The following is a 27,049-nucleotide window of genomic DNA, read 5'->3' as shown; positions in this document are numbered from 1 at the left end:
GGTACCTTGACGGGCAGCAAGCATTAACTCACCCAGAATAGTACCGAGTCCCATGCATGCCCGGACTAATTCAGCAGGGTATATTTCGTATAAGCACATGTAAACAGCCTGCTTTACGTTTTGCCTTATAAGCTGTTTAAGAGCTTATTTTACCAAACACTTCTCACGAGCTTATAAGCTCAGCCAAACACCCCCTTAGTTAGAAATTTTAATATTATTACTAGAGTTATCACCCCAATGTAGACATTCGGGCCCTTCATCATTCTGAACTAAGACCCAGCCCAAAAGTTAGCTCTGTGCCTTAATTTCTGAACTTTTTTTTTTATTATTATAGATAAAAAAGAAATTCTCTAAAACTAAAAAGGCATGCAGGTTCATTGAGAAGTTCGGGACCCATATCATTGTTGGTGTAAAAATGGGGGGAAAGGACGTTATATATTTGAAGCAACAATACTCATCACCTCTTCAGCCTGCTGATGTACAGAAAAGATTGAAGGATGTGGCAGACAAGAGGTTTACTGATGTTAATGGAGAATCTAGTGTGAATCCTGAGAAAGCTTATGGCAGGGAAATGGTATGTTCTGTTGATTTACATTCCTGTCCTCCATACATTCAAGTCTGAACCTTTTGAAAGGGTGTTATTTGGCAATTTACTTGTTAAACTAAATGTCATAAAATAACGTTTGGGAAATTTCCGTATATTTTCTTATTGATAAAAGCACCTATATATACACAAGAGTCCTAACTAAACTAGAAAAGCTATCTTGCTCTACAAGATATACCATATATACAAATCTATTTCTAACACTTCTAAAATATAAGATTACTATCTAAGCAAGCTAGGAGTGCTTGGGTTATTGTGGGTTGGGCGGGGGAGAGGGGGGTTGTAAAAATAGTCCTGCAATTAGTCCTGCATGCTATGAGTTACTATAAGTTTACCGAGAAATTTACGAGTGGCGGCTACGACAGGACATGACCATGGTATACAATACTGTAAAAGTATCAGTTTTCTGATGACATCAAAGGGACATTAGTACTCCTGAATTCTTTAACCTTTTCTTAGCTCTAGCATGACAGTTCCCCTTCTCAAGCATCAAAGAATTTAAGTAGCACTAATGAGAATAATTGAAATAAGTTGAGATGGTATATTTAACTAAAATGGGACATGCATGGATTACTTTGAAACATGTTTAGACACTTGCTAAGGTTTCAATCATTGATTCATTTCAGATAATTCAATTATAATTTGCCCATTTCTGATGCACATATTATGTGGTCCTGCAAGTTGCATCAGAAAGTGTTTTAGTTATCCGAGAAAGAAAGAGCACCTTTGGATCTCAATAGATTCTCTGAGGGTTGCATAAGGATTTATCTCCAGGAAGAATGTTGTAAAAAGTTGCATCTAGGCCCATATGGACATCCTTTTGCCTTGAAATCAATGGCAAATGGACAGAGTCCCATGAAGTGATACGTTGTTCTCTAAGTATTGACTGAACTGAACTAAGGTTATCTAGTCAAGCATCTTTACAAATGGTTCCCTGAGAAAAAAAATTATCTAGCCATTCTGTCCAGCTAACTCCTTGTTTGAGCTTCTTTCTATTGGTTAACTTGAGCTGTAATCTTAATTAAAGATAATGGTAAAGTTTGCTTTGAAAATGAAAAGCAATCATTTCTTTTATTAGCTCACCTCAAATGACTACCTTTCTTGTTATCGCCTGTTTGTTTAAATGAAATTGTAAGAATCCATCGCCTCATTAGAATCTCAGTATTCCTATGATTGCTCGTATCAAAATGATCCATGTTATCTGGCACTCCTCAATTCCTAGCTATCCTCCCACCCCCAAATCCCCAACATAAATATAATAAAATAGAAGTAACAATAAATTCTGAAACACAACATTGCTGTGACATTTCAATTCTTTCTTTTTATTTATTTTCAGCAAGAGACTAATGAAAGAGGAATTGCATTCTTGGATCCCAGTACACCAAGTTTCCACTCTAACCAAGAGGTAAGAGTTTTTTCAATTTAATTTGATGAGTGGTAGATTAGTACAGTGGTTCTTGGAAGGCGACATTTCTACTTCTCTGTGACACTATCTTTATGCACTGTTTCTTAGTCAGATAAAAATTATTAACTTGACACATACGGAGTATTTTGAACTTATTTATGTTTATTATGATAATTCCAGGAAATTACTTTCTTCTGGAGAAGGAGAGGTGGAAATAGTGATAGGAATATGCCTCATAATAAGTGGTGTCAGACTGTTCAGCTTGAGCCTGAAGTGATATCTATGTCTTTTATTCCAATTGCATCACTCTTGAGCGGAATTGATGGGAGTGGATTCCTCGGCCATGCTATCAACCTATACTTGCGATGTAAGCAAAAGTTCCATTACAGTAGATCAATTGCTCATGTTCACTTCAAAGAAAATATCAATTCAGTCTTGGTAATGTGTTTCTATTTCGCATGCTTTCTGAGATTCCATCAGACCTATCGCTGTAAACTTGAAGTGATTAATGTCTTCTGTTGTACTTCCAGATAACCACTTTTCCTGCCAACTATTAAACATAAAACGCCACCTTGTTTAGGATATTCATTAATCTTTTCACAATATTTTATGATACTCCGGAGAACAATTTTCGTATAAATAGATTTGTCCCAGCGCAGCTATTATTAGTATATTTCAATTACTATATTAAGATTGGAATTGCACCATTGTGACTAAAATCTGCCATTTTCACATAATTTAGAGTGGCCAACATCCTTGTAATTAAAAATGTCATATCGCTCTCTGTGGAGCATCTTTTCACTGTCTCATCAGAAATCTTTCACTGTCTGCAGATAAGCCACCTATTGAAGAATTATATCAATTTTTGGAATTTCAACTTCCAAGGCAATGGGCACCTGTATTTGGTGATGTCCCTCTTGGTCCTGATAGAAAGCAGCACGGTGTTGCTTCTTTGCAATTCAGTTTGATGGGGCCCAAGCTTTATGTCAACACTGATGAGGTAAAGACTACAAACTCTATTTAATCTTTGTTGGCACGATCTTGAATCTTCAGATCGTGCATGTATTATAAGCTAAAAACACTCCCCTCTAAAACAGATCTAGATGTTGAGTTTGTTATTTCATTTGCTATCTGTCTCTTACAAAGCTTTGCTTTCTTTGAGCAATCGATTACTGAATAAAATGCTTCCATACAACCAAAGTTCACACAACAACCTTATTCTAATACTTTGAGTATGCAAGTCTTTTTTTTTTCATATTATAAAAGAAATAAGTAGACTTGTTGAAGAATAGCTAGTGGTTGAGTATAATAACTCATTAGCATGTTTATATAACATGACTTGCCAAAATTACTTCATTAGTACATTATTGTTGCTAGCTAGTGAATACACTAAGAGGGTGTTTTGCTGAGCTTATAAGCTCTTCAAAACAGCTTATAAGCTGTTTAGGAGCTTAAGCTCCTTCAATGTGTTTGGCAAAATAAGCTCCTAAACAGTTTATAAGCTCTAAAAGCTTATAAGCTCCCTAAAAAATAAGTTCATCTATCCCAATTTATTTTTTCATAATCTTATATGCAACAATCATTTTTCAAATACTTTTCAACTATAATTTATTATTTTCATCATATATCATTTTAAATTCATTTCTTTTCGATTTTCTCTCTCTAAAAAATATTTTCTCTTTCTAGCAAAAAAAATCTCTCTCTATCTTATAAGCTCAATTAACCAAACTCTTTGACAACTTATAAGCTCTTAGAAACTACATCTTATAAGCTCTTGAAACATTTTATAAGCTGTTGGAACTTATAAGCTCTTTAAAATAAGCTTAGCCAAACACCCTCCAAGTGATCTTGATGAAGGGGATTATGCCTTTCCACTATCTACCAATTCTTATATTGCAACCTATGTAAATACATCTAATTACCTTAAGTAAATGGAGTAATTGATTGCATCTTATGAGCTGATTCTTCATTCATTTTGTATGGGTTATATACGTCTCTTCCCTTTTCTTTTCATCATTGGCAGTAAAATTAACGATCATTGTTAATACTATGCGGCTAAATTTTTCTGAATAGGTGGATGTGGGAAATAAACCAGTAACAGGGCTGCGACTCTATTTAGAAGGAAAAAGAAGTAATTGCTTAGCAATCCATTTGCAACACCTCTCATCCTTGCCGAAAAGCTTCCAACTTCATAGTGAGTTGGGCGGAAAGAATAGTAACTCTGTGGATCGCAGGTATTATGAGAAGGTCCAGTGGAAAAGTTTCTCACATGTATGCAGTGCTCCTGTGGAGTCAGACGACGACCTCTCCATAGTTACTGGAGCAGAATTCGAAGTGAAGGAATCTGGCATGAGAAACGTCCTATTTCTACGCCTTCACTTCTCCAGGGTTAGCGGCGCAACAGTGGTGAAGAAACCAGAGTGGGACGGTTCCCCCGCACTGGCTCAAAAGTCTGGAATTATATCAACTTTGATCAGCAGTCACTTCTCCAGTGCACAGAAACCTGCTCCGAAGCCATCGGATGTTAACATCAATTCTGCTCTATACCCTGATGGTCCTCCAATGTCTGCACAAACAGCTAAACTTCTCAAGTTTGTCGACACGACAGAGATGATGAGGGGTCCGCAGGACCCACCAGGTTACTGGGTGGTATCAGGTGCCAGGCTCGTCGTAGATAAGGGTAAAATATCACTCCGCGTGAAGTACTCTTTGTTGGCCGTGATTTTGCCAGATGAAGATGCACTTTTGCAAGGGTGACTGGTTGCTTTTGTAAAAATGAAAGAAGCGTACTTACTGTTAGGAATTGTGCTAGTTTTCTTTGTTGAGATTTTTGTGTGATCGTTCATGCAGTATTTTAGCTTGTATATGCACTCATCTCCCCCTCAAAATTTGTGAAACTAAACTGGTCCGGTAGGACCGGTTCGTCTGACTGCGAACTTGCCGGTGATCTCATCCGGCTTGGTAAAATATTGTTATAGCATCGCTGCTTGAAATTGTGTGGATTCGGGTTGAACTTGAGAAATACGTAAGAGAAAAAAATAAAAATGCAAAATCTTGCATGCGACGGGTCAAACCCGTTTTGACCCGACCCGTGTCAACATGTTATATAAAATGTTTAAACAAATAAATTCAAAAGTGAGCCTTTGGTGCAATGGCCATAGCATGCCATTTATCCTTATTGGTGAGGGTTTGAAACCCATTAGTAGCAATTGCCATTTTTTTTCCCATTTTCTTCACATTTTTTTGGTTTTCTTTTCCTATTTTCATTATGTTCTTTTTGTATTTTGTTTCTTTATGCGGTTTTGTTTACTTTTTTTTTTGTTTTGTTTTTATGTTTTTTTTTTAATTTTCATGTTTTCTTTATTATTTTTTTGTTTTTTCTTTGCATTTTTTTATATATTTTCTTTTTTTTTCTTTTTAGCATTTCTTTTTACTATTTTTATTTTGCATATTTTTTATATATTTTTTGGTTTTTTTTTCTTTTCAGTATTTTCTTTATTTTTTGTTTTTTTTTATTTACTGTTTTTCTTTTGCGTTTTTATATATTCTCGTGAAAAATATTATATTTCTCCATATCATTAATTACTTTTTCTGACGACAATAATTACTTGAACAAATAACTAAAAGTATCGGTTCTCATGAGTAAAAATAGCAATTATCGTGAACAAATGTTTAAAAATTATTATATTTGTTTATTATAATTGTTACTTTTATTTATTGGAACTTGTACTTTTAATTATTTGGTTAAGTAATTATTTTAGTAAGAAAAAAAATGTTGATTGATAAAAAGAACATTAATTATTATTATGAAGAAATGTAATGTTTTTGAAACATTACATTTCTTCACAATAATGTTTATTTTTATTCATAAAAACTGTTACTTTTAGTTATAATGTATGAAAATAGTCATTTATCTGATATTCTAAATTCAATCAATCAAGTGTTTGGGGTTTAGAATTTAGTGTTTAGGGTTTAGAAAATATAATACTTTATATTAAATAAAATTAAATCCTTATATTAATATGAATATACATTTGTCCTAACAAATGTATGTCTTATACTGATTGAAAGTATATATTTGTATTATAAAATTGATTTTTTAAAATTAAATTTCAATTTTTTTAGTATTTTGCACTTTTAATTAATAATGGGAAAAGTAATACTTATTTTCAATGAAAGTAAACATTACGTCTAAAAAATGTAATACTTATAATGTATGAAAATAGTCATTTATCTAATATTCTAAACTCAATCAATCAAGTGTTTAGGGTTTAGTGTTTAATGTTTAGGGTTTTAGAATTTAGTGGTTAGGGTTTAGAAAATATAATATTTTATATTAAATGAAATTAAATCCTTATATTAATATGAATTGTGCCAACAAATGTATATCTTATACTGATTGAAAGTAAACATTTGTATCATGAAATGTAAAATTGATTTTTTTTAAATTGAATTTTAAATTTCTTAGTATTTTGCACTTTTTAACTAATAATATGAAAAGTAATACTTATTTTCAATGAAAGTAAACATTACGTCTAGAAAATGTAATACTTATAATGTATGAAAATAGTCATTTATTTGATATTCTAAACTCAATCAATCGAGTGTTTTGGGTTTAGTGTTTAATGTTTAGGGTTTAGTAAATATTATACTTTATATTAAATGAAATTACTTAAATCCTTATATTAATATGAATATATATTTGTGCTAATAAATGTACATCTTATACTGATGTAAAGTAGATATTTGTATTATGAAAAGTAATTAAAATTTTGTTTTGTTAAATTAAATTTAAAAAGTATTTTGCACTTTTTAATATATAATATGAAATGTAATACTTATTTTCAATCAAAGTAAACATTACGACTAGAAAACGTAATTATTTAGAGAAAGAAATGTAATATTTCTAAAATATTATATTTCTTCATATGGATTATTACTTTTCATCATAATAAAAATTACTTTGAAAATACTTGAAATAAATACTCCATCCATCCATGAAAAAGAGTCCCATTTGGGACTCGGCATGAGTTTTAAGAAAATTGTTAAAATAGGTGTAAGTGGAGAGAGAAGTAAATTTATAGGGGTAGTGCTAATATGACTTTTAAACTTCTTAATCCTCAATTAACTTTTGATAGCAATAATTTAACTTTCATAAAATTATTGAATTAATTATTGAACACTTAATTAAGAATTCAATTAAGATGAAATAATTAAGATAAATTATTCAAATTAATTCAATACATTTCGAAATTAAGCCTCATGACCCTGTTTTCATTTCCAACAATTTAAATTAAGATGAAATTCAGTTGCTAAGAATTCAAATTTCATTTTCCAACAATTTAAGGCTCAAACACTGTTTTCGAAATTAAATTGAAGCCTCCATCAATTCCGTTTCCGGGGAGTCCAGCGACGCCTCAATCAATTCCATTTCTGGCACCACAGTGTCCGACTCCAAAGTCCACGACGAAAAGGACAGATCTTCAGTGTGGGTCGTCGTCAAAACGTCTGACAATGGCGGATAAGACTCCGTCAAAGGCGCCGTATCACCGAAAATCCGAGGCGCCATTAACGAATCCAGTGAATAATCGGTATAATCACTGGATTTACAGAGATTCATCGGAAATAGCAACAGATCCGGTGATTCTTCGGTAGAATCACCAAATTTAAGAAACGAAGCTAAAACTCCCATAAAATCAACAAATTTAAGAAACAAATCAATTTGAGGGATTATTGCTGCACCAGTCCACCACCACCTAAAATTGAAAAAAATGAACAAAGGCGGCGAGAAGAGAGACAACGGCGGTCCAGTAGCGCTTGTAGCTCCAGCAGAAATTGAGGCTGCGGTTGCTGCAGATGAGGCATTGGCCCTAGGGTTTGAAGAGTTTATAGGGACGGCAAGTCAGGGCACCATGGCGGCGGCGACCTACTGCTGCCAGAGAGGTGAAGGAGAATAGGGGCGTAGGCCGGATCCAGTCCGCCGGAGGAGGAAGACGGCGGAGGTTTGGTGAGAGAGAAGGGGTGTGTGTGCGTTAGAAAATAAGGTTGAATGAGGGTTGATGATGAGTGAGAATTTTAGAAGCACTCTTTTGTATTGCTAATTAAGTTTAAGTGAAAAGAGATCTTAATTATTGAGGTGGGTCCTTCAATGGCAAATAAAGTAAATACATAAAGTTATAAAGGGTATAATTGTATAAAAAGTGAAACATGACTCTTTTTCGTGGACAAAAAAAATAGGAGAAACATGACTATTTTTCGTGGACGGAGGGAGTAACATTTTAAAAAACGTTGAACTAAATAAAATATAGAAAAATAATATTAAAAAATATTATAATAAAACCTAAAAACAAAATTAAAATAAATAAATAAATATTGAAACAATAAAAAACTAATAAAATACAGAAAGATAAAAAATTGAAACATAAATAAAAGAGCAAAAAAAAAGTTGAAATGAGAAACTGAAAAAGCACAAAAAGCAAAAGAACAAATACAACAAAAAATTGTGGCTAATGGGAGTCGAACCCACCCACACCTTTAGAGATAGGGGGCAAAAGCTAAACCAATTGTGCAAAGAAATATTTATATTATTGTGTGTTAAATTTATTATAACTAGTAGACGGTTCGGGTCGACCCGTCGCATGAGATGCGACCGCCGCACAGGAGACCAACTCAAATAAAAAAAAGAAAACATGATATAGATTATTGAATTATGAGTAAATTTTGATTTTGTACGTTGATCTAAAAATTGGTCTTTAAATTCATCTTATTTGGTTAATTGAATTAGATTTCAATCCAATTTAATGTTGATACGACTGCCTAGAAATTTGAAGTGACCAAATCTATCAACCATTAAGAGCATCCACTGTGGTGCTACCAATAGTAGATGCCACATGTATGCGTGCCACCTCATCTACTACCTCATTTTCAACTACCTCATATTTTCTCCACTATAGCACTACCTCACTTTTAACTATTCATGGACCCCACTATCATTATTATTTTATCATTATATATATATATATATATATATATATATATATATATAGAGGAGGGCTAGAATAAAAACACTCTTAAGTATATAAAATATGTATGAATCTTGACCATTAGATCTTGATTGATCTAACGGCTTGAAATTAGCTTAATAATATATTAAATAACAACTGAAAATTCATTAGAGGACAACCTAGTAATTTACCCAATCTATATTTTCGGTAAGAAGATATGTATTTGTGATCAAATCTTTTTCTCTTTCCATTTAATAATTAATCATTAAACATGTCTACATATTACGCCTCCATTGTAACCTAAAACTTACATTTTTTTGTATCATCAAGCGTCAATAATCAACGAAACCAAACCTTCTTGATTTCATATCTTTTTTTCGAGAAATAATCTCATGGATCATCCAGGTAATGAGTTCTTACATTTAACATTTAATAATCAATATTTCTTAATGATTTCTGGATTCATCTATCTTTTTACTACACATTCAAACTCCTAATATTGTGTAATACAATTTGTTAAACTTCAATATAGAGATTAGCCTTCTCTTCTTCACTCAATTCAGTAGTTGAGATCGTTTTGATTATACGTCAATTATTACGAATTTTGTTGAGTTTCTGGGTAGTGGTTGATGGTTGCACGAATTTTGTTAGACATGTTACGAATTAAATTGTAAGGTAGTTTATACGAATTTGATTAATTATGTTACATAATCATATATGACGATTTTTAACAATATGTTACAAATTTAATTAACAAGAAGGTTACACGAATTCTTACGCATTTTATTAGTTATTATGCAATTTATGGTCGTTTTTTCTTGGAATTTTAATTCGAGTCTCTTTGATTATTGGGCAATAGGGTATTGTTGCATGTATTTTATTAACCATGTTAAGAGTTTTATGTATTATGTTCCGCGATGAAATAAAAATGAAATGTGTACGCATTTGCTTGGTTATGTTACGAATTGAATTGGTAGGAAGTTCACAAGAATTGTGAACTATTACTTAATAATTGGTTATTTAAATTTTGACGCGTCAGAATGCTTTGCTTCAAACGTAAAACATAGAGTCACTATCATCAACGGAAGACAAAAATTCTGGATTCATCATTCTATTTCCTCAAAATAAATCATGGATAATCCAAGTATGTATGTTCTTTATTATTTTTAGCATTCTGTTACGAATTTTCTGTGACTATGTCGTGTGTATGAAATAATTTTTGTTACGAATTGTTTCTGGGTTATGTTGAGTAGTATTTAGTACGAATTTTTTTTGTATTTGTTACGAATTATTGTATGTTGTAGTATTTTGTGTATGAAGTATGAGCATGCTTCGATTTTGTTTCAATTTTCTGGTTTGGTTATTCTATTTTTTTGTTAATATGTTGTAATAATTCATTTAATATTCGTTCATTAATAATTGTAATGTGATTTTGGAAGTTTGTGGTAATCTCCTCATTGAATGTTATTATTTTTTCTATGAATCATATTTCATAAATTCTAGACGTTTTTTTAAATAATGTTACACATATGTTGTTTAAGTATTTAGGATTCGTAACACAACCCTTAGTATATCAAAATTCATGTTGTTCATAGACAAAAAAAAATGTGTATAATTCTTGTCCCAAAAATGTAAGTATTGCAAATTTTTTTAGTTACGTTACACATTTGTATGTTACGAATTTTGTTAGATACGTTACGCATTACTGTTTCATAACAAATTACTTCAGTAATCGTATTTTGATATTAGTTTGAACAACTATTACTTTTCATTGTCAGATTCAGAGCCGCGAGAGGGTGAAATAGAATCTGATGCCAATTCATACATTCCCATTTGCGAAGCCAGCAAGAAGCCTTGCATAGGTCAACAATTCAAGTCTATAGATGACGCATATATGAGTTTTACAAAAAATATGGATTTGCGCCGGGATTTGGAACTCGGAAGGGCACTACCAGAAAAGAAAAATATGGTCAAATATTGTATTGATATTTTATCTATAGTCATGGATTTATAGTTCTACAGTCATGGAGTTCGTTTGACAATATAAAACGATAATTTTAATTATGTAACATTATCCTACCAATTCGTACAAAAACATTTGAAATTCGTGACACTTGTTAAAATATTTATCACAGATTACTTGGGTTGTTTACAGGAAACACAAGTACCAAATAATTTAGTCTAACAAATCATTCGTAAAATTATTTACATAATATATCATAGTCCGTAACATGACATTTAATTTATACTACAATTCACAGGCTAGTAATAATGAATAAGCTCATTAACTACTCAAAGCCACAATATTATGGAATAATTTTCACCGTTTGAAATAACAAAATAACCTTCATTGCTTCAGTAGGAATTAATATAAAACAATCAACCACCAACAATTAACAATGATTTATTTATTCAGTACAAATCAAATGTTTCAGCATCAAATGAGTTTATAATATGAAACATTCATCCTCAAGTAGCGCAACATCAACTGAGTTTATAAAATGCAACATATGATCCTCAAGTAGCGTAACATCAACTGAGTTTATTAAATGCAGCATATTATCACTATTCTTCACATAAACCTCTACCATCTTCTCCAACTTTGCCGATGGCGACGACCTCGGGACCTCAGGTGAAGGAATTGGTTCCAGCAACACACCATCACCAAATCCACCATAATTAATTTCATTTGTCTCCCAATTTCTAAGTTGCTTGCTACTTCAATTCCTAAAAAGTGGAAAATCCCTACGCACATTGCAATTTGCCCAACGAATCTTATCCACATAGAATATCTGACAATGACATGTAGAACCAAATTACAAATCTCAATATATCAAACTACGAATCTAAGTTACGAATCTCTATATATCAAATCACGCATCATATGGTAAGCATAAAAGGACTATTTTATACCAAATAGCAACCAAATAACACCTAAAATCTCATTACGAATGTGAATAAACAACATTACGAATCAGACAGATGCAGATTTTTCACTCATTTCAACCAATTTAAGAAAGAAAGCGAGAGGGATTGAAGATCGGTTCTTTTCGCCAAATTCAAGCAATCGTCCAAAGAATATAGAAAAAAAGCCATTGTTACGAACCTGTAGACCCATTATTCGTCTTCTCCATTTTGTATCTTCAAAGCCCTAGATTCGTCTCCTTCTCTATGCTCCGGGGATGGGTTCGTCTCTCCAAAACCCTAGATTCGTCCCCTTCTCTATGTGCCGGGAATGGAGGAGATGTGGTTAACAAATTCATCTACCACATGCTTAAATCGACACAATAAGCCAGAGAAACAATAACACATGAACACAAAAATCAACTTTTGAATTCCCTTCAAAAGTTGATCGATGCCCCAAAAAAATGTAAACACATATAATAGATTACTCTTCGTCTTCACCATTGTTAGCAATGGATTTTCCACACGTGAATCAACTATTGAGAACCACGGAGGCACAATGAACGGTGGCGGCGAAGCAGAAAATGCTCTGGAAACACGGTCGCACAATGAAAAAGATTTGGCGGAAGACTTTTGGTTCGTGAACCCTAATTATAAAACTTAAGATTAATAGTATTTTTTTAAATTAGTGACTTCCAATAGATTTCCATATATTGCAGCGAAAGAATCGGAGTAAAGAGGAAACGACGGAAAGTCAACTTCATCCTATGACCTTTTTACCCTTTCTGCCGTGGCATTTACGAATCAAGAGTACAAATCTTACAAACCATCGAAATCATTAATTTTAAATCCAGGCCGTTGATTTCAGATTGATGGATGGTAGGATTTTGTTCATATTTTATACACTTAAGAGTGTTTTCATGGTAGCCCACCCCTATATATATATATATATATATATATATAGGAATGAGATCATGTAGTATCCAATGCTTATAATAGATCCGTAGGTCCAAATCTTGACCACACATTTATGACATGTGGCGCATCAAGATGGTGACACGTGGCAAGGCATTTCAAGGCAAAATCTGGAGAGGGGTAAAATTGGAATGTAATTTTCAGATTTAATAATTAAAAAAAATATATTTTTTTTAGATTTTCTCAAAATAGACATATTTTAGATGCATATAGTTTCACACAAAGATGCATAAAGTTTTCACATGAAATGTATGACTTTGAACAGAAAAATGCATGACTTTGAACAGAAAAATGCATTTGATTTTTACAGTTTTGGTATTTTCACCACCCCACCCCACACCACCCCCAACCCTCCCCATTACCACTCCCCAGAAAAACGTAACTGTTACTCATAAATTGTGAGTAAAGAAAATATTTTGTTGAATAAAGTAACGTTATTCATGAATATATCGTATTCGAATATTATTCATGACGTACTGAATAAAAATCATATTTATGCGAATAAGGATAATAGTTTGCTGAATACTCATAAATTGTGAATAAGGAAACTATTTTGTTGAATAAAGTAGCATTTTTCATGAATAAATCGTTTCTGAATATTGTTCAAAATTTACCGAATAAACATCATATTTATGTGAATAAGGAATCAATCGCCTACAAATGTGTAAATATGGACGAAAACATCACATAAGCTAACTGCATAATTCACTAAAATTATAGTGAATAATATTGAAAATTCATCGAATACCACTTTGTTATAAACCGAATAAGTAAAACAAGAAACTGAATAAATTAACTAATACTCAATTAATACAGTATAGTGAATATGACACTATAAGATTTCGAATAAAAATACAAATTCAACCCATGAGAACTTCAAAATAAGCAAATCAGAACACTGGATTTGCACGCCTTTGCAAGCTGTTGGGAACCTTGTGGAATATCCTAACCCTTGTTTTGATGATACCAAAATTCATAGGACTTAATTGTAATAGACTAGAATCACTTTGAACTCAAGTGTTAGAGTTCGTTTCTAGTTTAGCTTGCGGTGTCAAAGACTGAAGACTGAAGAACGAAGGACTGAAGACTGAAGACTGCAGATACCAACTGAAGTAGCAGTTGAAGAATCAGTTGAAGACTGATTACTTAATGCGCGCAAAGGACTGATACTAAAGTCAAGTATCAGTTGAATATTCCTCCTCGGACTGATCTTCAAATGTTCCGAGGAAGCCATGTACTCACAAAGTACAACCGCATTAAATGCAGAGATCTCAGGATCTTATCTCTGCAGAGGTCATTCCTATCTGGTGGTTACTTTTCAGAGACGTCACATCTCCTGTCCATCAAAGAGAGTCGTTTCCACCCAGACAAGGAACCTCGAAGATTGAAGCCTCAGCCCAAATTCGAATTGCTCTCCAACGGAAGAAATCTTGAGGACGATCTACGCCAACGGATCTATTCAAGAGTTCTCCTACAAATAGCGCTCGAGGATCACTTCAACCTTCACCGATTCAACGACATAAGCTGAAGCTCTGCCGAAATTGCTACTCAGCCTAAAGCTTAAATCTCCCCAAAGCTTGAATCGAAGAAGAGAATTACAAAGCCAAAATCAGTCAGTGCTGATTACACACATTCTCTTAGACCTTAGGCAAACCTCTGTTTACCCAGAAGCCAAAGGTCAAACTTGCTTCAAAGAACTTGTTCTTTGTAGTAAAGTTGGCACTCGTTCAAACCTCCTCCCCAAAAGAGTGTTTGAGTGATTCGGAGTTCAGGAAGGTACTCTGACTCTGAGTGAGAAGTCTTAGCACGGGTTGTGTTGAGCAGAGAAATCCGACGCGAGTGAAGCGTGGGTCCTGAAGAAGGGTTTTCTTTAGTGGTACGGTTGTGTGCACCCGGTAAGGACACGGTTTGGTTTGCAGTGCACCTGTTAAGCACTTGCGGAGTGGATTGTTGGTCTGATCAACCAACCGTGGATGTAGGAAAGGGTTTTTCCGAACCACGTAAAAGTCTCTGTGTTATTTACAGTTTTCAGTTTTACATTCTTACGTGTGTTATTTCAATTGATAAACTGAACACTGATTAACTGCAAAGAGAAACCTAATAACCAACAACGTGCTCCACCGAGGCTATTGCGAAACTAAGTTTAATTTCCGCTGCGTATGATATCAGTCTGACTGATCTATCTTTGATAGTCAGGAAGAGTGTTATCATCTCTGTCTTAGCAAACTCGACTGAAGCCCTTACTTGCATCAGTTAAGTTTCAGCAACTTAACTGATAACTCTTTACTGAAGAGCTTTCAGTATCAGTCGTCAACCCTGTTTGGTTAAAACTGATTTCAGTAAAACAGGGGTCTTTGTTTGCATGTAAAGTTTCGTTTTGATCTCTGACTGAGATCCCTCTGATTGAGGATAGATTTAAAAATAGCCCATATGTGTATTCCCCCCCATACACCTATTCGAGACCCTCTGGACCTAGCAATTGGTATCAGAGTGGGTTGTTCGCAAGAACTATCTGTATCTGATTAGGTTCTAATTGAACTAGATCTTAATGAGGGCATTTTGTTTTTGATCAAAATTTTTTTTCTTCTCAAGATTCCTCTTGAGATTGCTTGTTCCGTGTTCGTTTCCTGTTTCCTGCGTGTCTCTCCCTGTTTTCTCTTCAATGCATAGGAACAAGAAAGACTCCTCCAGCGATTATATTCGTACATACTTTCGAGGAATCAACGGACTTGAGATGGGGACACTGGATTCTGATGACGAAGATAGATTCATTTTTTCAGAAGAAAATCAGAGTCCAACCCACTCACAGTCAGAAGGAACAAGCAGATATGATCAAACACGTCTAGAGTATCAACACCTAAGAATGAGATTTAAAAATCTCCTTAGGGAGCACAAACAGATCATCAAAGAAATTGATCTTGTGTAAGATGCTCGAAGGATCGTCATGCGCCACTTCATTTCAGATGAAGACGAAGCAGACAAAAGAGATGTTCAGGAGCGCAGACTGATCAACAGACTGAAACTTCTTCAGTCTCAAAAACAAGAACTTCTACCACGTCTCGAGGAAACAGAGACAGAATTCAAACAGGCGTCAAAAGTTTTTGAAGGAGTGATTCGTGAAGAATCACTTCAGTACAGAAGAAAGATGAAACGTGAAAGGAACGTGCAGCAACTGCCAACGGACTTGAAATCGAAGAAGAATCAGTCATAAAACTCAGGGAGAACTTGCACTTCAAACAACGACGTATCTAGTGATAATCACTATGTAAGCTTCTCTCAACGATTTTACTCGTATCTATGACTGCTCTTCTTTATCATTTTCGGCTGTATTGTGCACACAACGACGTGTCATTTTATTTTTCACTCTCCTTTCTTTCTAATTGACACGTGCGAACTTCTTTTAAAACAGATGACACACGATCACACGATCCCGCCCTTTTTACTAACAAGCGGAGTGATCCACGTGCCACGTCTCCATTTGCACGGATTTCAAAAGTTTATTGAAACCGCCTCGTGCACGATTTTTCACATTATCTTCAAAAACGTTTCATCTTCGACTAAAGATTTACTCAATCTCAGAGAAATCTTTTGTGCAAAAACCTTTGAGTGTGCTTTCCCTGCAAAGACTAACAGCGAGAATCCACAGTTCAATCTCTGTGAGAACCAATTTACAGTCTTTTGCAGAAAACATCTTCACTCAAAACTCCACATGGGAAAATCGGCATCTCAACAAGTTGTGTGTTACGAATCTTTTGTAACTTTGGAGGCTCTCCAAAATCTTGCTGATTTCAACAAGATCAATGAAATATTGGAACGTCAAAGATGAATGAAATTCATTCAATGCTCACCGGAGTTTCTTCTCGACGAGTCGATCATCAGAGAATTCTACGATAACATCAAGACTGATGAGCCTACTGGTGATCTCAGAACTGAAATAACTGTGTTCACAAACAGAGATTTCTCAGACTCCACAAAGATTTCCATCAACATCTCTCAAGCGGCAAGAGAAGTGTTCAACCTTCCGACTGATGGACCAGCCCCATTCTTTGTCGATGACGAAGCTACAGATCTCATGAGAGAAGCGCTGATGAGTGATGCACCTACCGACCAAAACATCACAAATGTTTTGAGCCTTTCAAGACTATATCCTCATCTCAGACCCATTGCCAAAATGATCAAGAAATGCTGGTTTGACACTCTTGGATCCCCTGGTCATCTCTCAAGACCACACAAACTGGTGCTGATCGCCCAGCTTCAAAAAGGCCCATTCAACTGGGAGAAGGCCTATCTTCAAATCCTTGCTGAAGAGAAGAAGGAATCCCATTCCACCAAGCATCTGCGTTAAGGAACCAGAGTTTCAGCACTCATTCTTTTCAGTGCAAAGAAGACTCAATGTTTCTGGAAGAACACCACTCAAGTGTCTTCCACCATCCATCTGTTTGAAGGACAGAAAAGTTCGATCAAAGGGAATGTCAGTATGTCAACTGAAATCCCTCTCCTCACTTCAGAGCCACGCTACAAGACTCGAGGCTCGATCAAAAGAAAGTTTGACAAGTTGACATCTCCAGTCAAGATCTCACTCGACACTCCTCAAAGGTCTATCAATGAGGATCATGAAGAAGCTACACCGAAAGCCTCTGAAGAAGTGCTAATTCCAAGCACTGAAACACCTCTGCAACAGTCCCCCACTGTTCCTCCACAAGATGAAGGAAATCAACAGACAGAGGAGACACAAGAAACCGATGACAGAGAAACTGATTCAGAAAAACTTCCTCTCAGAAGATTCTTCCACTTCTGTCTGGAAGGGTTCGGCAAAAAGGCAAAGTTTGATGAACCTGCTGACATCAACGCCGCATCCTCATCCAATGTCAATCAAACTATCCTTCTCAAAAACTTTGTGACACAATTGTCTGAACACTGTGTCACAACCCTCTTTCCCTCAATCCTTGCAACCCAGAATCCTGAAGAGTTTCAGGATCTTGTCAGTTACTTCTTCTTCATCTTCGTCAAAACCCTGCCCAAATCTCAATACAAGGAAATCGATGAAGTTCTCACTGAAGAAGAAATGGAAGCCTTAGAGAACAGCATCTTTGAGAAATTCAGAGTCACCAATCTTTGGGATGCTATCCACGACTGGGCACCCAACTTCAAACTGTACCTGATTTCCAGAGGTCTTCTCAAAGAAGATTATGCTGAGGACACTGTTGTTCACCATGAGTCTCCACCGCATCAGACTGCTCCAGCCGATGCAAGAGGTGAAGAAACACCAGCTAAAGAGCAAAAACCTGCAAGACCTTCCACTGATGAAAAATTTCAAATGCTGGACGAGAGGCTCCTCATTCAAGAAGAATCAACATTTGAGCCGAAAGTCAAAATAGTTATTCTTGAATCAACAGTCACTCATCTTCAATAGCAACTGGAAATACAGAACAAGTACAGCGGGGCTCCTGAGTCTGATGACAAAGACAAACGAGAAGAAGACAAGAAGGGAAAAGGGAAGATGATTGAAGAACCAAAAGGAAGTCCTCCAAGGAAACCAAGCAAACAACTCCGCATCAACTGAGGACTAAGGAAGATCAAGGAATGTCATCTAATCAGAAACTCTTTATTTTGTAAATGATATTCTTAGATTGTCACTGTTCATTCTTCCTTGTTTTGTTCTTCTGCACACTTTTAATACATTGTCTTTTACTTATTTCGAGCTAATTTATGATTATTCAGTCTTTGTTCTCTTTGCCTAATTTACTTGAGTTGATTATGGATTATCTAGTTTAGGGGAACTCTGCTTAAGTTTTTTTTTTGGTACTTGACTGTTTTCCTGACTGATTGTTGGGAACATGTTTGTTTTTGCTTTATCTTTAACTGATAAAAAAATAGGGCTTTTGTGTCATAATGATTTATTGACGGTTTTGCGTTTAGCATTGGACTTTATATTTCTGAATACCTCTTTTTGGGCATATCTTTTCAAATCATTGCACGCACTGTACGCCGCCTATTTTCAGCAAGAGATTGTGCCAAATATTCCATATCAGTTTGTATCTCTTATTTCAAAGCATTCCTCTGACGAGCATTAATTACGGACGTCAATATTTATTAAAACTGACTTGGCGCGTAGATTTCAAACCACCCACGTCTTTTCGATTGCCCTAGGAAACTGTTCATCTCCCACGATCACACTTTCTCCATTACGGCCACTCGTCAATCTTCCATTACTTTTGCACTCTTTCTAACTTCCAAAATCCACAGCACTCTACTGTGAGATTACTTTCTACAAATTTCTCTTCACAGATTTCTTATTCGAAATGGCCAAGACCAACATGAAGAAGAATGACAACAAGAAGGAGGCACTGATTGAGAAAGAAGTCAGATATGAACAATCTGTGCACAAGGAATCTTTCAAGAGGAAGCCTGAATTTGCAAAAGTCTCAACAATTCTCCACCAACACGGATGGACCAAATTCATCACCAGCGAACCAAAATATCTACTCGATGATGCTGTTCGAGAATTCTACAACAACTTTCGTTTCAACAACTCTGAAGAGCTCATCTCAAAAGTCACTGTCATCACCTCGACAGATAGTGTTATAGAGACTCTCAACGTCTCTCATATTGCCAGAAAACTGTTCAATCTCCCGAACAGTGGAACCTTCTTCTCCAGACTGACTGATAAGGAGGCCAATGAGACTCTGAAGTCTGCACTGAAGGATGAATCCGAGTCAACGGAAAGTCAAGTTACTCTTTCCCATCTTCATCCAGAGTATGCCTTACTGGGCAAGATTATCCAGAAATGTTGGATAGGTGCCACCGGAACTCCGGACAAAGCTTCTCAACCTCAGAAGAATGTTATGGCAACTCTTCTGAAGAATAAGTCCTACAACTGGGAAGAAGCCTATCTGAAGCTTCTCTACAATGAAGCTCACAACACGAGGCCGGCAACGATGGTTCGACAAGGGAACAGGGTCTCCCAGATCATCATCGAAGGAACAAAGGAGCACAAATTTGTGCGATGGTCAAAGATGATTGACTTCACAGACAGTCTTCATCTTTTCAAATCGGCAATAAGAGAATCCAAATCTACTCCGAAGACGAAGGTGATTGATATATCTTCTCCATAATCATCTGATTCTGATGGCCCTGATTCACCGCCATCAAATCCTCCTACTCGCACGAATGTGCCCCGCCGATTCTGTTCCATCCTCCCTCAGAAACCCTCCAAGAGACCAAGTGAGATGCTTTGGAAATCCTCTCCAAAATCCAAAGGCAAAGCAGTCATGGAAGCTGTCCCAGAACCAGCTCCCGTCTTTCTTGTTAAAGGTTCTCAGGAAGTAGTTGAACTTCAGATTGAAGCTCAACAAAATGCTACAAATCACCTCCGTCGTCTAATTGGTGATTTCGATACGTCATTAGAAGTCTATCGGAACCTTCATAGACTTCTCACGTATACCTTCCTGAAGACGGCGCCATGCCCACGAATCAACAGTCTTCATAGCTCTGAAGCCGAAGACTCATTCGAGTTGGAAGAGGCATCCCTGATCAGCCTCTTTCAAATTGAAAAAGTTTTGGATGTAATTCATGAATTTGACAAGTTTGCCATGAATTATTTGTATTCTTCCAAACATTTCAGACATCTCATGTCACTCAACAACGATGCTGGAACGTCAAAGGCGTCTGAAGAACCCCTCATCGTCAAACAAGTAACTGATGTTCTCAGCTCTCCAATTTGCGACACTGCTCCACCGGCGGAATCTGTTGCTGATCCGGCCACCGCTGAACAACCAATGACTGATTCAATCAGTTAGCCAAACTTGCCATCAACTCCTCCAACAATCTCTGCTGAAGTTGACCAGGCTAGCGTCACTGAAGTTGATGCTCCATTGCCAGAAGAAGAACAGAGATCAACTGACAATGTTGATCGCCCAGTTTCTGAAGGACGAGTCGAAGACATCTCCAAGTCTCATCAGCCTTCATCGACACCCCTCTTGAACACTGATGAGCCTACTCCTCTTGAAGGCATAAACATCAGTCAAGAGCAGTCAATTTCTCAGTCTCCTGCTGAAGAAAGAGCGGAACGCCCTGCTCCAACGAGTCAAGCCAAGGCATCCACATCCAAAGCTCATGAAGATCGTCAGCAAGCGCAGACTTCTTCTGCTGACTCAGACATTCCAATAGAACACGTCGAGCTTCCTCGCTCAGAAGGACCTGTTCTATTTGATTCAGATGCAGAAACTGACGAGCTTCTTATCATCTGGAAACACAATTAGCCGCACAGGAATATATTACGGATTTCTGACGATGTGGAAAAACCGATGGATGTACTACTTGAGCTGCTTTCCGATCAACGGCTTGAAATCGACTTACTCCATCATGAGCTCGAACGACAGAATATTTATGGTGAAAAGTTTGTGAAGAAACTTGAAGAAGTCGAGAAACAAGCCACTGCAGACATGATCTATCATGCCGACTTGATCCATAAGCTCCAACAGCGGATGGGGGCAGAAGAAGTTGCTCTTATCAAATACAAGACGGAAATGCTTGACCCAAAGAAAGGTATCCCCAAAATCAAGAAGGATCACGAGGAATTGTACAAACTCTTTCTTGAATCAGAGATTCAAACGAAGACGCAACTTCTTGAGCTGTCTGAGAAGATCGGGGAAATGCATATTGAATTCCTGAAGACGTTCATGCCAAAAAATAAAGTCAAACAACTCGTTGCAGAGACAGTAAAACCTATCCTGGAACGACTCGCGCAAGTGGAACTGCAAATCCAACGACCTCAAGAGTCCCCTGACTCTGCCCTCTTTCCGAAGATGTTTTGTGATCTTCAAGAGCTAAAAAGCCGACTTCCTCCCGATGATGCCAAAAAGGGGGAAGATGATTTAATGAAGCGCATCCGAAGGGAAGAGGAAATGATCCCCTCTATCTTCAATAGGGTTGAAAACAGGGCTGAAGAGATTATCGCAAAGGTTGCTCCTACTTTTGCCTCAGTCGAACACAACAGAAAGAGAAGCAGAGAAAGCTCCTCAAATGAGCCAAAGCTGAAGAAGACGAAATTCGACTTCGTATCAACTCTAAAGGAAGGTAAAAAGCTCGAACACTACTTCAAGAATGGACTGATAGTATCATATTTGGAAAAGTTTGAGCGACCAGACAAATGGATACCGTCTGAGTTGAACGACTGGTGGGAGAAAACCAAGGAATGCTACACCAAATGGATGATTTTTGCAAACATCCAAGGTGACAGGGATTACAGGAATGACGCCTGGAAGTATTTTCTGTTGCAATTGGAAGAACGAGATTTAGTTCTTCAAATGCAAGATGCTCAAAGAAAACATGGAAAAAGCATTCCTGATCCTCAGAAGAAGATTGTGACTCCACCAAGGATTAAGAATGGAGTCAACAGAGACAGAATCAAGAAAGAATTCAGAGCCATATGCAAGATTTGGAATTTGCATCCAGACTCCAGTGAAGCTAGAGAAATATGGGAAGCAGTCTTCAAGCTATACAATCAGAAACCGTGAGTCTCGTAGGTGTCTTTTGTATTGTTATTTTCCAATTCCAAAGTGTAACTTAGACTGATGACTTATCAGTCTTTCATTAATGAAAAGAACTTCTTTTTGATCTCAACCTGAAGACAATGACTCTTTGTCCAGGCTCTGATTATGTTTTTCCGTCTTCTCCTTGTTCTGTTTTAGAACTGTTTCGTTCTTAACTCTAAGTACAAGTTTTTAGGTTCTATTGTTAAGGGGGAACTGTTTTCACCCCAGTTTTAGAACTTGTACTGTGAGTTCAGTCTTTTTGTTGTCTAGAACTGCTGTGTGGTTTTGGCATCATCAAAAATGGGGAAATTGTTGAGAACCTTGTGGAATATCCTAACCCTTATTTTGATGATACCAAAATTCACAGGACTTAATAGTAATAGACTAGAATCACTTTGAACTCAAGTGTTAGAGTTCGTTTCTAGTTTAGCTTGCGGTGTCAAAGACTGAAGACTGCAGATACCAACTGAAGTATCAGTTGAAGAATCAGTTGAAGACTGATTACTTAATGCGCGCAAAGGACTGATACTAAAGTCAAGTATCAGTTGAATATTCCTCCTCGGACTGATCTTCAAATGTTCAGAGGAAGCCACGTACTCACAAAGTACAGCTGCATTAAATGCAGAGATCTCAGGATCTTAACTCTGCAGAGGTCATTCCTATCTGGTGGTTACTTTTCAGAGACGTCACATCTCATGTCCATCAAAGAGAGCCGTTTCCACCCAGACAAGGAACCTCGAAGATTGAAGCCTCAGCCCAAATTCGAATTGCTCTCCAACGGAAGAAAACTTGAGGACGATCTACGCCAACGGATCTATTCAAGAGTTCTCCTACAAATAACGCTCGAGGATCACTTCAACCTTCATCGATTCAACGACATAAGCTGAAGCTCTGCCGAAATTGCTACTCAGCCTAAAGCTTAAATCTCCCCAAAGCTTGAATCGAAGAAGAGAATTACAAAGCCAAAATCAGTCACTGCTGATTACACACATTCTCTTAGACCTTAGGCAAACCTCTGTTTACCCAGAAGCCAAAGGTCAAACTTGCTTCAAAGAACTTGTTCTTTGTAGTAAAGTTGGCACTCGTTCAAACCTCCTCCCCAAAAAGAGTGTTTGAGTGATTCGCAGTTCAGGAAGGTACTCTGACTCTGAGTGAGAAGTCTTAGCACGGGTTGTGTTGAGCAGAGAAATCCGACGCGAGTGAAGCGTGGGTCCTGAAGAAGGGTTTTCTTTAGTGGTACGGTTGTGTGCACCCGGAAAGCACATGGTTTGGTTTGCAGTGCACCTGTTAAGCACTTGCGGAGTGGATTGTTGGTCTGATCAACCAACCGTGGATTTAGGAAAGGGTTTTTCCGAACCACGTAAAAGTCTTTGTGTTATTTACAGTTTTCAGTTTTACATTCTTACGTGTGTTATTTCAATTGATAAAATGAACACTGATTAACTGCAAAGAGAAACTTAATAACCAACAACGTGCTCCACCGAGGCTATTGCGAAACTAAGTTTAATTTTCGCTGCGTATGATATCTGTCTGACTGATCTATCTTTTGATAGTCAGGAAGAGTGTTATCATCTCTGTCTTAGCAAACTCGACTGAAGCCCTTACTTGCATCAGTTAAGTTCCAGCAACTTAACTGATAACTCTTTACTGAAGAGCTTTCAGTATCAGTCGTCAACCCTGTTTGGTCAAAACTGATTTCAGTAAAACAGTAGTCTTTGTTTGCATGTAAAGTTTCGTTTTGATCTCTGACTGAGATCCCTCTGATTGAGGATAGATTTAAAAATAGCCCATAGGTGTGTTCCCCCCCTATACACCTATTCGAGACCCTCTGGACCTAACACAAGCCCATGAGAAAATTGTCCAAAAGCTCTTCGTTTTTCGGCTAGATATCGGCGTACAATTGAAATTCAGCCACAAATCGAACGAATCGGCGAGACCTAGAATTTTGGGGGTTCAGGTAATGTGAACCCGACGAACAGCGTTGGGGACGACGAAGACGTCGTCGGGAACCCCCGCAGAGAGAGACGCGCAGAGGAGCCACGCACGGCGCAATGGTAGGTGTTAAGGATCCTGGCAGGGCGGCCGTGCATTTTTACGCAGCCGCCAAACGCTATTCACCAACCAACAAGAACAAATCAAAATCTAAACCCTAACAATAGCAACTTACACGGTTTTAGACGGCCAAGTCAAACGCTTCGTCGCCGGATTTCTGAAATATCGGGCCAAATCCAAGCACCGTTTTTGTTGTTGTAGTTGGAGACGAATTGCCTCTTGTTGGAGAGGGAATTGCATCTGCTTTAGGGTTTTCGAAGTGGGTGGAGATGGTTTGCAAAAATCGTGGGTGGGGGGAGAGTAAATTCCTTATTTAGTGACTAAATTATTGGGAATAACAATTAATTGAATAGTCAAAATGACATATACACCCCAAATCGAGTTTTTTATAGTATGTTTTACTTATTTAGAAATTAAAAAAACGGAAATAATTATTAATTTGGTGTAATCCTCACCCTTAATCTGTTCAAATTGTATGGTTAAGATTAATTCTTTAATCTTTAGACTAAGGGGATTCTTTGTAGATCCTCACCCTATATATATATATATATATATATATATATATATATATATATATATATATATATATATATATTTGTGTATTTAATTTTGTATTATATTTTATTTTAATAAAATTAATATAATTACATGAATAAATTAATTTATTTAAATAGTATAATTTAATTTTAAAATTAATATAATTATACGAATAAATTATTTTATTTAAATGATAACATAAAATTAGAGAAATAAGTATAAGAGTTGTGTAGGAAATGGCTGAAATTGTTGGACTATTTATAGGAAATATTTTGACTGTAAAAAATTTGGCCGTTTGATTCGAACGTTATAATAAAAATTTGCCCGTTATGCTTTTTTCAAATTCAAGTAGCAGATTTTTCAAAAAGCTCTTCAAAAAAAAATTAGCCGACAAAAAGTTCACTATGTATCAGTTTTTTTTTTTTTTTTTTTTTTTTTTTTTTTTTTTGAAACCTCCAATATTGATCAATTACTAGAAAGAAGAAAAAATCAAAAAAGATGAAAAATAGACTCAAAATTTTCAAGAGTAAAGAAAAAGCACCAAAAATGCAAATGGGGAGGAGAGAAAATATTTGGGCGCACTTTTTCTCTCAACCACCGAGTTCTTGCAGGAGCACCCATTTCTTATTTTGTTCCCTTGAATTGTGTTCCACTATGGTGGAACCTGCTTCTTATTTTGCCACATAGATATAAGACCCTCCCATAGTGGATGGCCTAACATGAAGTTGTTTTTACTAATTAAAACATGGGTTAATTGCATTAAAATTCATATATTTTTATAGATTTTGGTTTTTTTTCATGACCTATAATTTTTGCGTGACAATTCATGAATTCAAAAATCATTTAAGATTTTTCCACGACGACATTCTCGGATCAAAATATGAGTGATGCAGATCCTATGTGTAATTTTCTTAATCTAAGTGTCACAAATAGGATCCTACCTATAATTCGCTATATTTTTCAATTAATTCTTATACATTTCTTTCTAATTGTATGAGGAACCCTAATTCTCAATCGATTCTCTGTCACCCTATCACTTTAGAAATTCCCTGTATCATACGCTACATCAGCTGAAGAAGAGGCATCTATTGATTCACCAAAACCGCAATCCATATGTACAGCACGAAGCCTTGAATCTGTTTGATTATAATCAATACAACAAAAATATTCTGATTTATATATGCTTATACATGATGCACAAATCAATTTTAAACAACATATGAATCTCATTAATAAAGGAGGAAAGTGAGTGGAGTTAGAGCCTCTTGTATAGGCAGGACCAACAGTAGAGATGGTGGCATAGTATCACAATTTGTTCTTCGCTAGTTCGAAACAGATGTTGCATTCGAGTAAGTAGAGTGGAATTGAGGCTAAGACCCTACTAATCTTCGGGTTGAGGACGAACAAATCGCAACAAATCCTCAAATACAACCTAATTGCAAACATGTTCAATTTTAATGTAGAAATGACGCCGTTTTAATTAAATAAAAATGCAAATGATTGCGTGCGGTCTATGCACGGATATATACCAGTTTTTGAGATAAAATAGACAAGGTGATGTAGTGGTGCAGCGGTGGACAACAGCGCCTCATTTGCCATGACAAGGTCTTGTGTTCGAAACTCCCTTCCCCCCCTCCCACCCTCTCACTTTTGCGATTTTTCCCCTTTCTTTTCCTTTTTTTTTTTTTTTTGCGATTTTTCCCCTTTCTTTTCCTTTTTTTTTTTTTCGTTTTTAATGTTTTTTTTTTCTGCTTTTGTTTCCAGTCTTTTTATGTTTTTTTAGTTTAGCTTGCGGTGTCGAAGACTGAAGACCTCTCTCACTTTTGCGATTTTTCCCCTTTCTTTTCTTTTTTTTTTTTCTGCTTTTGTCTTTTGCGATTTTTCCCCTTTCTTTTCCTTTTTTTTTTTTTGCGATTTTTCCCCTTTCTTTTCCTTTTTTTTTTTTTCGTTTTTAATGTTTTTTTTTTTTCTGCTTTTGTTTCCAGTCTTTTTATGTCTTTTTAGTTTAGCTTGCGGTGTCGAAGACTGAAGA

At 36.2% G+C, this 27,049-nt stretch overlaps 1 protein-coding gene and 1 long non-coding RNA gene across 2 annotated transcripts; one reads left to right on the top strand and one right to left on the bottom strand.

Annotated features, from left to right (window-relative positions):
- Positions 1-372: 372 nt before the first annotated feature.
- On the top strand, positions 373-5,002 carry LOC130989163 (MACPF domain-containing protein At4g24290-like; the record flags this gene model as incomplete). Its single annotated transcript, XM_057913102.1, is given in 5 exon segments — positions 373-574; positions 1,941-2,009; positions 2,190-2,376; positions 2,843-3,009; positions 4,083-5,002. Coding segments are annotated over 5 exon segments (1,309 nt in total), but the record flags the coding sequence as incomplete, so codon positions are not given.
- A 6,399-nt stretch (positions 5,003-11,401) lies between these two features.
- LOC130989162 (uncharacterized) lies at positions 11,402-12,520 on the bottom strand. Its single transcript, XR_009090514.1, has 2 exons — positions 12,120-12,520; positions 11,402-11,805 (listed from the first exon to the last, which is right to left on the bottom strand). It is a non-coding gene; the product is annotated as an uncharacterized LOC130989162 (long non-coding RNA).
- Between the last annotated feature and the right edge of the window lie 14,529 nt (positions 12,521-27,049).

Source organism: Salvia miltiorrhiza, chromosome 6 (genome assembly GCF_028751815.1).
Source record: "Salvia miltiorrhiza cultivar Shanhuang (shh) chromosome 6, IMPLAD_Smil_shh, whole genome shotgun sequence".
Classification (NCBI taxonomy): domain Eukaryota; kingdom Viridiplantae; phylum Streptophyta; class Magnoliopsida; order Lamiales; family Lamiaceae; genus Salvia; species Salvia miltiorrhiza.
Note: the sequence above shows the minus strand (reverse complement) of the source record. Positions and strands in the feature narration are given on the sequence as shown.